General features: G+C 40.7%; 1 protein-coding gene across 1 annotated transcript; it reads right to left on the bottom strand.

The window, feature by feature from the left end:
- Positions 1-7,474: 7,474 nt before the first annotated feature.
- Positions 7,475-9,877, bottom strand: LOC143610529 (uncharacterized). Its single transcript, XM_077084988.1, has 2 exons — positions 9,648-9,877; positions 7,475-8,744 (listed from the first exon to the last, which is right to left on the bottom strand). The coding sequence occupies exon 2, from the start codon at positions 8,736-8,738 to the stop codon at positions 7,551-7,553; it is 1,188 nt and encodes a 395-aa protein (XP_076941103.1). The 5' UTR covers positions 8,739-8,744; positions 9,648-9,877; the 3' UTR covers positions 7,475-7,550.
- Between the last annotated feature and the right edge of the window lie 2,277 nt (positions 9,878-12,154).

Genomic DNA, 12,154 nt, shown 5'->3' on the forward strand with positions numbered 1-12,154 from the left:
GGAAAGTCCAGTCGAATAGCGTAAGTGTATTCTTGGCCTGCTGGGTTGGTTAATTTCAACCCTGCGCCTGAACCCTCGTTGCTGGCTGCTCCATCGGTATAGAGTCGCCAGACATCATTGATGTCTTGTGCTGGGGAGGGTTGAGCCTCCTCCTGGCACTCTTTCTCCCACGAAGCGGGGACTTCTGCAATAAAGTCGGCCAGGACCTGGCCTTTCATAGCTGGTCTTGGCTTGTACTTTATCGCATATTCCCCCAACTCAATTGCCCATTTGGCTAGACGTCCCGATAATTCGGGTTTGCCTAGAACGTTTGCGAGTTTGAAGTTGGTGAGAATGGTGATTGGGTGACCCTGGAAATATCGTCTCAGTCTGCGTGAAGCTTGTACAAGTGCTAAGACTAATTTTTCCAAGGTGGAGTACCGGGTTTCTACGTCTGTTAGGACACGGCTAACATAGTAAATAGGCATCTGGATACCTTTCCGCTCTACTAGCAGGACTGCCCCGGTTGCTCTATCTGTGGCAGAAAGGTATATGATTAATTCCTCCCCCGCTTCTGGTGTTGTGAGCGTTGGGAGTTCGATCAAGCATGACCGAATTTCTTGAAAAGCTGCTTCCGCTTCTGGTGTCCAGCGGAAGTGCGTTTTCTTTAAACAGTTTCTCAATGTTGACACGAATGGGAACGACCTATCCGCATGGTTTGACAAAAAGCGGTTAAGTGCGACTAGGCGTCCATTCAGTGTCTGAGCTTGCTTGATGGTAGTAGGTGATTCCATTTTGATAATGGCTTCAACCTTTTCAGGGTTCGCTCTGAAGCCATCTTTAGTAACAATGACTCCCAAGAACTTCCCTTCTTCCATCCCAAAGGAACACTTGCTTGGGTTGAGCTTCATGTTTATCTTTCTGAGCGTGTTGAAAGTTTCTTCGATGTCTTTCAACATCGCTTCTGGCTCAGGGCTTTTGATGACCAAATCATCCATGTAGACTTCCAAGTTTCTCCCAATTTGGGCATGAAACTCTTTGTCCATCAGTCGTTGGTATGTGGACCCTGCATTCTTAAGTCCGAATGGCATCATTTGATAACAAAATGTGCCATCGGGCGTCCGAAATGCGGTTTTGTCCTGATCATCTACAGCCATGTGGATTTGATGGTACCCCTTATATGCGTCAAGGAAGCATTTAAGGCGAAACGGTGCTAATGAATCCACTTTGAGGTCAATTTCGGGTAACGGGTAACAATCTTTGGGGCATGCTTTGTTTAAATCTTTGAAATCTATACACATGCGCCATTGTTTGTTAGCCTTCGGTACCATAACGGGATTTGCAACCCATGTTTGATATCTACTAACGCGTACGATGCCCGCGTCAAGGAGTTCCTTGACTTGGGTTCTACACGCGTTAGCCTGTTCCGCCCCCATTACTCTGCGCTTTTGTATGACTGGCGTAAAAGCCGAGTCACACTTGAGCTTATGCTCTGCTTTACTTCGCGGTACACCAGTCATATCAGCTGGTGTCCACGCGAAGATGTCAGCGTTTCTTTGTAATAAGCGTTTGAGTAAGGTGTGCGTAGGATCAGCGATTGTTGGGCCAATTGTAACAGCCTGGTCAGGGTATCTGCCATTGAGGGCCCATTTTTCTGGTTCGGTAATGGTTGGTTTAGCCATCTTTGGTTTGGGTTTAGATGAGACGGATGCGATGCATACCTGGGGGATACCGGTGATCATCGCTACACCCCGAGCAGTTGGCCATCCCATCATGCCGTGGACTGAAGATACCACAGCGTTGAATGTTGCCATCCCGTCTCTCCCGAAGAGAATGTCGTATGTGTGATGTGGCTTCCTCATTACGACGAAGCACGTCTTCTGTGCGGGAGTATTTCCCGTCCGTGAGAATGACGGGGAAAGATAGGATACCCAGGGGGTGTTTGTGCTGCCGTCGAACCCTTCCATTGAGGCATAAACCGTTTCCAGGCGCTCTTTGTCTTCGTCGTCTAGCTTGTCGAAGAACTGCCTGTACATAACCGTTGACGAGGCGCCGTTGTCCGCAAGAGTGCGGGAAGTTATGTAATGCCCCAGCTGGCTTTTGATGACGATGGGGCCTTCCTTGCTGGGTCCTCCTGGCACTCGCGGGAAGCGTACCTCAGCTTCCTTCCATTCACATGGTTCTGTCGTTCGTCTTTTTCTTCCACTGATGTTGCCATGAACCATGTGGATGCTGATGTCAACGGGCTTTCGTCCATTGCCTTTATACCGGTTATCATTCCTTCCTCCATTCTTGATTGATGCCACAAGGTGTGCAAGTCTTCCATCCTTGACGAATGTTTCAACAACATCCTTCAAGGATGTACACTCCTCTGTACTGTGACCCTTTGTCCCGTGGAAGTCACAGAATTTGCTCTGATCCGCATTAGGTCGTTGTCGGATCATTGGAGCTTTTGGCCATGGCAGTTTTTCGGTGGCAAATATCTCCGTGACGCTTTTTGGTGAGTGGCGTCCACCGGTGTTTTCGGCTTGAAGGGTGCGTGTTATCCCTTCCGCCAACAAGAGGGCGAGAGCTGGATGAGGTGTCAAAGTTTACCCTTGACTGCCAAATACCTAGCTTCCTCTTCTTGTTCTGCCGGGCGATCCGAACATTGTTTTCTCTGGTCCTCTGCGTGTAGAGATGTGTACTTTGGGGAAGATCCCTACCCAGTTGCTTCTCCGTCTCGGCAAAGCGCTTGGCCGCCGTCATGATGGAATCCCATGTGGATGGCATGCCGTCCTTACCTGTCAATGTGCGGATAAGCTCCGGGTATTCGGCGCCCTGGATGAAAGCGGCGCGAACAAGATCTTCACTTATGTTGCCCAGACTCAGCTTTTTGGAGTTGAAGCGAGTGATGAAGTCTAGCAAAGATTCATCTTCCTCTCTCACGCAGTTGAGGATCGTCCACTGCTCTTCAGTATATTTCCTCTGTTGACTGAAGTGTTGGCTGAACTTGTGTTGAAAGTCCGCCCAATCATAGATGTGGTGGACCGGTAAACGATCAAACCACGCCCTGGCCGTTCCAACCAGCGTCATTTGGAACATATAACACCACGTGGGTTCCGTCCAGTTACTGACGGTTGCCCCCGCTATGAATCTGTTCAAGTGATCGTCTGGGTCGGATAGACCATCATAAGTACCGATGTTGGACATCTGTTTGGCACTTCTCGGGGCGATTGCTTCCGCGATGTCCCTTGCAAACTTGGACTTTCCCGCATTTGCGGCAGTTGGTCCAAAGGTTTTGGAGAAGTCACGTGGGTTTCCTCCCGCGTTCCTTGGTTTGAAGGTTTCTCCAAAATTCCTTCTTGGTTGGAAGTCCGTTTCCTTACGCTTCCCTTTCGCCCTATGGCGAGGGTTTGCGTCGGTGTCGGATTCCTCCCGATCATTTTCCGAGTACTCGCACTCACTGTTCATGTTGAGCTGTTGTCGAGTATTTCCGAATTCGTCAGCCTGTTGGAGTGAACGCAAGCGTTCATCCAACTCAGCTTGGAACTCTTTCTGACGTGCCTCGGCCCACGCCTTAACTTGATCGAGTGTTTGGCGAGGGAGCCTCGCCTGTTTCTCCAACTGGGCATCAGTGAACCCCAGTGAAATATTGTTTACTGCACTTGCCCCGGCTTGGGTAACCGGGGTAGTGTTCGTAAAATTTGTATAACCGCCGGTGTTCCCCCCAGTAGCTGGGGTTGTGGTTACCGGGGTTTCTTGATCACTTACTGGCCTTGGGACCGGAGTAACGTTAACCATTTCTTCTGAAATTTTTAAAAAAAAACTGAGAATTAGTTCTAGCTTTTATGCACGGATGGCGCCAATGAAGAAACACTAATGTACCCCGGGCAGATTACGGATAATCTGGGGGTTAAGTAATGTTTCCCACGAGGGTTAGGTCCGGCAAAGAAGGATGTTCTTCAGATGACCTGCAAAACCGACACCGTGAGCTCGTCACTGAGAAGGGGGGGTTCCTCCTTGTGACCACCCTCCGGCGTGAGAATCAGACTAGATTGCTCTGAATATAAGTGTATATTGAGAGAAATAGCTAGTGAAGGTAAAATACCAGATGATGATACCGTTCCAAGGTGTTGGAGTATTTATAGCCGAAGGTAGGTTTCCAAGCAGGTACAGCCAGCTGTATAATATTCATGTTCTACCAACTATGGGCTACGCTCGTGCCATGCTGGTTGGTGGGTAGGCAGCGGCTGATAGTGACAAGGCCGGCTGTGTACTGTTCCCTTTCCACCAACTGCAGGCTATGTGCGTGCCGCGACAAGGGTTGGTGAGTAGGCAGCGGCTAATAGTGACAAACAGTACTAGAGCATGCTCCTCGTACTGTTTGTCGGTGAGCTGTCACCCTGTGATTGGTTCATGGGCTGCTTTGGTCAGATCTTGTCTATTTTGTCCATACCTTGGCAGGTATAGTACAAAAGATCTTCCAGAAGCATACAGACTGGCTCATTTGGGCGGGAGTATTCCCGCCTTGCTCATTCCTTCAGGTGACACTGAATTATTGAGTGCCTTGTGCGTGTAGCCTTGCTATTAGTGCGGGTAGCCTTCCCTGATGGCTTGTATCCGCAGCTGCGGGGACAGGCGGGATACTTCACCATTGGGAGGCTTTCCCTGCGGGAACAGCTGGCGTACTGCGCGTAAGGTCTTCATCTCTGAGCATGGTGGGTCCTGCGGAACTAGTTGGTCCTTGCGCAAACGTCCCTCTTCAAGGTAAGTCTTGCGGGTCCAACTGGGCTCTGCTGGGACCTACCTCTTCAACAGTAAAAAATAATCAACTGACAAAATGGAATGGGTTTTAAAACCGACAAATGTGACAACTCAACTAGCATCACTAAATCTACCACTTTTGTTAAAAGGTAAAACAATAGTGACGCTACATAAAATTTACGCTCAAGCGTGCGTGAAGAAACCAAATCCTTCCGTCAATCACTAGAAATCATGTCATCAATCACCAAAGATAAATAATCAATCAATCAAGCCCTGTATATCCCACCGTATAGCATGTTATCGGTAAGGTCAGGGGAGGGTGGGATGTAGACAAGTCTTTCCTCTATCCGTAAGAATAGAGAGGCTGCTTCCAGAGAGACCCCCGGCTCATAAAGCTACATACAGGTAAACAGAGTAAACATACAACCTACAAGCAAAGACACTTAGCAATATATAGATAGCAAACTACCAAATAGCAAAGAATATGTAGCCTACTAAGAATAGGGCATAAGAAGCAAAAAGCAGCATCAAACAAAATATATAAATAAACAAGGAGCCAGGCTAGCCAACTATACCCTAAATACACAGCTAAGCTAAGTAGGTATCTTCCCCTACAAGTCGCTAACCTTAATCCTACGTCTCCACGAATCTCTATCCTGGACCATGTCCTCAGAGAGGTGCAACTCTGTCAAGTCATGTTTAATTCTTTCATCCCAAGTCAATTTAGGCCTGCCTCTACTTCTCTTTCCTTCCACAATGAAGGTTTCTATTACTCTGACTGGCGCTGTTGTCGGTCTCCTCTTCACATGCCCAAACCATCTCAATCTCCCTTCCTTTATTTTATCTGATATGTTAACTTATTCCTAACATTTCCCTAAAGACCTCATTTCTAATCCTATCTAATATAGTGTGTCCGCACATCCACCTCAGCATCCTCATCTCTGCTACCTCCATCTTGCGCGCCTGTGTCTTCTTGATGGCCCAACAGTCTGTTCCATATAACATTGCAGGTCTAACTGCGACTCTATAAAAATTCACCTTTAATTTAGATAAATAATGCTTTTCTTTTTTCCTATTTTTATTCACTTCATATAAATTATTTAATAACCGAATAGCAAACATGGTTATTTATAAAAGAGTCTTGTTAAATAATAGCTTGTTCAACAGGTTAAAACCTCAGGTGATAATAACCAAGTTTTTTAAGTGATCTAATAAAGTCGTTTAATATTTCTTTTGAATATCGAAAGTAATTTAACTTTAATAAGGTGTTCTAAACTTAATCTTGTGAATATTCAATAAAGTTTTTAAAATTTTGGAATTAAGCAAACTAAATGGAATAATAAGAATTTTGGTTGAAAATCAATCAATATTAACTAAGATTCATGTACATTTCATTATCACTTAATTAGTTTAAAAGAAAAAAAACTTATATATATCTGTATCTATACGATATATAATACACCAAACAAGAGCAAATTAAGACACACATTTTTAAGTTATTTACAACATTTAAAGCGTGAGGTACATGTGTTAGTAAGGGTAAACTTGTCTTTTAAACACAATCCATTTAACTTACAAGTTTGGTCATTCATCTTTAACCATACTATGTTTTTAATTTAAGTTGTAAACCAACTTCCCACCCATGAATTTTAAACGACTATAGCCTTTTCAAATGTTAATATTTTTATAAAAAAATTACACCATAAAAACGAGCATTTTATTCTCTTTAATTTGGATATGATATTGTTATTATTTTTTCATTTTAAATAAATTAATATGTTACGTAGGGGTGTTCGTTGTCCAGTATAAACCGCGAACCAACCGTTCACTATGTTTTGAAAATTTTGAAACCGACCAACAAACCGAAAGTAAAAAAAGAAAAAGAAAAAGAAAAAAGAAGTCAAACCAATGACCGGTTTAAACGATTTTAAGATTTTAACCGAACCATAAACACTTATATTTGTTACGTGATTAACAAGTTAAAACACCCGCTGCATCGCGCGGGCACCCGTCTAGTATAAAATAAAAGAGAACATGTGATTACTTCACTTCACCTTATAGTTTTGTCAATGTCGCTTTGATTACATTATTATTGAGAACAGAAGCGACTTATCAACTTAATCAAAACTAACATTATTAACGTATAATTATTTCATGCCCCTACCTTAAAGCAACATTTGTACTAAGCTTTAGATATTATAAGTTTTCCAACTTAACGTTTGTATGGTAAAAGAAATTTGTAACATATGCAACTCATAAGATGCTAGTCCTGTTAATTATTAAGCATGACATGGATGATAAATTAAATAATATTTGATAACTTAAAATTCAGCTTGCTGATCAGGATTCTTATAACCTTTTTACTATCTATATCGGTTTATTTTTACTTGGATAACATAATCAACATGAAAATCGTTAAAACACCGTGCTGAAGGGGTTAAAGGGGCGTTATGGAGGCGGTAAGGGCGGGGTGGTAAGGGCTTAACGTTGGAAGGGACAAAGAAGGTGGCGTTATGGGTGGTGGCCGACGTGAATGGTGCCCCCTCCCCCGGTGTTAATCCACACCTTTTTGCCTAAATGTTCGCAAGGGTGCTAACATACTTCAAGTTAGCTCATTTATTTTTAACGAGCTGAAATTTAAGCTCTTTTTCAATTTTAGCCATCGTGTGTTCTCAGTGTTTATGAACTTAGAAAATCAAAATTAAACAATGAAATAACCGAGTTAATTTATGGATTAGTGATTTTATATATATATCAAACTTTATAAACATAGATCCATCATAAATTACACATATTAAGTAGTAAAACAAAGTATACCTTTTATTCTAAACTCTAGTTGTTGTCACATGTGAATCCCAAACAAACTCTTCAAAAGAAAGCCCGACTTCCATAGAACACCGACTCTGCGACCCGTTTGGTGTGTGGATCTTCTGACCCGACCCGGAATCTCCAGAATCCGCACCCTCTTTTTCCACATCCAATGGAATCTTCATTTTAGCCAATGACTCAGTAAACTGTTGCATACTTTTCATATACAAATCCACAAAGTCCTGCTGCACCACCTTCTGGTCAAAGTCATTGTTTCCGGTCAAAATCGGCATCTTTATCGAGTTCCCGCTAATCGAGTCAACCTCCCGATCCCCGAGCTGGACGGGTTTTTCTTCCAAACACGAATCGGATTCTTGATTCGCACATTGCGATTCATTAGTCGACACACTTGTAGGCGGAGACTCGGATTTTCGGGTCTCAACCGGTAATTCAATTTGGTCAACCTGGTCAACTTGGTCAACTTGATCATCGGTGTCGGATGATACTAAACTTTCCGAGCTCAAACCGAAATACTCAGTCACCATCATATTATTTTCCTTAACAATTTTAGGATCCGGGAACTCGATTTTGTCAAGTTCAGCTAATCCCGAATCCGTCACGGCGGCTCCGTTGGCGGCATTCAGTGGCGTTGGAGGCGGGATAGCCATTATGTCGGGGGAGGATCCGGTAAACGAAAACGACAAGTCAACGAAACCGGAAGGCGAGTGAAAAAGATCGGTTGATGACAAAGTGAACTGCTTTTCCAACTTTCCATTTTTGATTATTATTTCAGAAAATGGGATTAAAACAAACCCTAACAACTGATCTTCAAGATAATTTCTCACTCTACTCAACATATATATCTCGCATTTAAGCAAAGACTCGATTGTTTGGACATTAACCTGAAGGGTTTCGTTAAAGATTGGATTTTGACCACCCCCGTTGACCGTTCGGGTGGTGACCGAGATATCAGGGTTGCTAGTGATGCAAATTTTGGCGTAAACGTCTTGTTTGTGGTATATGCATATGTTTTGAATGTCTCTAGCTTGATGAATGTGAACATCAAGAACACCAAGACACGCTTCAGGTTCGGGTTTCTTTGTTGCGAAATTAGGAATTGTTGTGAAAAGATTGGGATTTTGTGTTTCGGTTAAGTGAAAAGATGAGGTCTTGAATGGTGACACAATAGATTGAGGGCATTCCATTAAAGCCTGCCAAAGATATGAAGATTTTGAAACTAATTTTTACGAAATTAAACAAGATTCATAGATGTTATTAAAGCAGGGCCGGCTCCAAAAAGAGGAAATCTTTTTCGGGCCAAAGGCGAAAAAATTTTCGGGCCTTAAATAAAAATAACATTATTTTGGGTTTAAAAATTTAATTTTAAGTGGGTTTAAATAGTTATGATTTGAGTTGTGTAAAAAACTTGTGTATAAAAATAAACATAAAAATGTCTCTACCAAGACTAGAACCCACAACCTCTTGGTTAGAGGTCATACATCTTTTGAACCCACAACCTCTTGGCTAGACCAAACTAGTGGTTATGAAATTATGTTGAAACATTGATTATACATAATATTTTTGTATAAAAATACATATAACTTTAAAAAAAAAAAACCGGGCTGTGGCCGTCGACTACCTGGCCACACCCCTAAGCCGGCCCTGAATTAAAGATCAAGAATAAGCATAAATTTGAATCAAATTATAACCTTTTGCAACTAATGTTCATAAAATTAAGCAAGAACCCTAGACAATAAACTAACAATAAGCAGAAATTTGAGTCAATTCATAACCATGGGTAACTAATTTTCACAAAATTGAACAAGTAAAACCCTAAAGATAGAGTTTTTTAACAAATAATGAACACACTCATGATTATTAACTAATTAATTATCAATTTTGATTCAAACCCAGTTCAAATAGAGCAAAACCCAGTTCAAATACTGAAAATTAAACTATATTTCACGGGAATTAAGCGCTTAAGTAAACATCAAACCTACATAAGAGCCCTAATCTTGATACCCGATTAATCAAGAATTGATCATAAACCCATGTCAATTCCAGTACTATAAACAAAAGCCACAACCATAAACAACTGAATTCAAGTAATTTACCTGATTTAGCTCAAAGACAGAGATGTAATATTATATCAAGAAAATTAATCAAGTTCTGGAAGGAGATAATTTTGTCCGTTGATGGGTTTGGTTTTGTGAAGAAGAGTGTGAAAGCTTTTGCATTCGTGCGTCTCCATTTTGGTGCCTACTTTATAATATTTTATTTATAAACAAAATAATGACTACTTTGAATTTTATTATTATTATATTAAAATTAGTATGTAGAGTCGACGGACTTTCAAAGGTCGGCAACTTCCAAAAACTCTCACCAATACGTTTGTTTTAAGTTCGTTTGTTTAAAGATGAATATCATTTTTGTTACTTTGATTAAATGAACAAACATTAGTGTGGATCTTGTTTTTATATCATTTATGTTTCTTATTTATATTTTATGTTTGTTTATTCGTTCGTTCCGTATAGTATTTAAGTTCACTTGTGTTTTTATTTTTCTTAGTTTTTGTGGGCATTACAAGTTATGGTAGTTATTTTAGCTTTTTAGGCCAAGTGAAATAATGTCCATCTTACTTTTAACTGAAGTTATGTTTCTTTATTCTTGTTAATCTATATCCAATTTAACAAACAAATACGAACATACTCATTTTCTTTATGAACGAACGCAAACAAGAAAACATCACTCGTTTAATCGCTCGTGTTTTACATGGGCGAATACAAGAATATCTTGTTTGTGTTGATCTGATGTGTTTACTCACGTACTTTTCCTGTGTATATTTTCTTCCCTATTCTTCATGTTTTACGTTCCTCTCATACTTACTCATTGTACATTTCTTAATAATAATATATTATAGTTTTTTTTTTATCTAAAGTAACCAAAAAGCCAATGAATATATTCAGATTATGAAAATGCACATGTTTGTGTTTAACTCATAAATTTAAGCTTGATGAATGTGAAAAATACCAAGAAAAATACATGAAAACCGGTTTTCAAAACCGGGTTTTCAAATACCCGAAAAATACATGAAAAATACCAAGAAAAAACCCAAAAAAGTGCAACCTTTAAAAAAGTTCAATCTATACCCAAAAAAAAGCTCAAAAATATGGTTTTTCATTACCCCAAAACAAGGTGTTCAAATACCAGTTTTATTACCGACCCGGTCCAGAACTGGGTATTACAAAAACCCGATTTGTGCACCTGTACCTTTACTCCGTTAAATTAAACCAAAAGTTTTAATTTATAACTATAATAATAACTATCATTTCTCTCTTTATTATTATTTATCAAGCCCAAATTTTACAGCCCAGTATGGCTTTTGTCTTTCTAAATAAACCCAACCCCAAAGACCCTCACAGCGAGACAATCACACCCGATTTCACTTCAATCGGTGACTGACTCGTCGCTTAACTCGGCGTAATCCACCCGCCGGACTTGCCCTCCGACGGCATAGTCCGATTTCTCACCGGTTAATTCCGTTCTCCGTTTCTCAATTTCACTCTCAGCTGAAATTTAGGGTTTATTCTTTTAATTTCAGTTAATTATAGGTTCTAAATATTGAATGTATGATGTATTAGTGTATAATCTCTTAAATTGGTGCAATAACAGTTTGCAATTTTAGGCTTACAGTAAAACAGTCTGAATTATGCAAAGACGTGGTGACAAAGAAGGATGCACCGAGCCACCGACACATGAACACTACCAACTAACGCTAACTCATCGTATCTGCTGCAACTCACCATCAAAAGATTATGTCAACTCGACAAAGAAGCAAAGAATTACACCACCAACACCCGACACCAAACCAACCGGGTTAACGCTTTAACTTGAAGAAACACCAGGTTAAAAAAACATATCTGAACTTCACCATTCAACAAAAAACTCATAGGTATTATACGCAAACAAACAAGGATAAATCGAGCAACAACATAAAGACACCGATGAAGACAATCATTGAGGCAACAACAAATTTTTTAACACCAACAACTACTTAACAACGTAAAGGAACTCTTTTAATCACCAATGATCATAAAGCGGTATTTTAGTAGCTGTAACATGTTCTGTATACTTTTCTCAACTGATGCAATGTAGATATAACTATAAAATAACATCAACCCCTTTTCACATGCTTTGCATAAGTCATCTACAATTACAATCACTCTCGGTAAACAACCCAACCCGCGCCGCGAAGCGCGAGTAATAATACTACTTGGTGACTGATTACATGATTTTACGACGCATTTGGTTCATGGAATACAAATGAAACTAAAACCTTAATTCTTAATTTTAACGTGCTTGATTTGTACAATTTATTGAAACTGGAATCTCATCTACGTTCTTAATGTGTTAGGCTTAAAAATAAATTGAAATTTGAATTTAATTCCCTCAATGAAACTGATTCATGTACGGTAGGCAGATCACTCCACCAATGATATTGGTGGGTGTAGCTGGTGGCAACGACAAATGATAGCTATGGTCGCAGTGTCGATGACGACACCCGATAAGTTGGGATGGCCGTAATGATAGATTCCACTTCATTTACGATGTTTTGCCGTTC

This window comes from Bidens hawaiensis, unplaced genomic scaffold, assembly GCF_021521415.1.
Source record: "Bidens hawaiensis isolate Kalapana, Puna unplaced genomic scaffold, B.hawaiensis_p1.1 tig00026621_1, whole genome shotgun sequence".
NCBI classification, from domain to species: Eukaryota; Viridiplantae; Streptophyta; class Magnoliopsida; order Asterales; family Asteraceae; genus Bidens; species Bidens hawaiensis.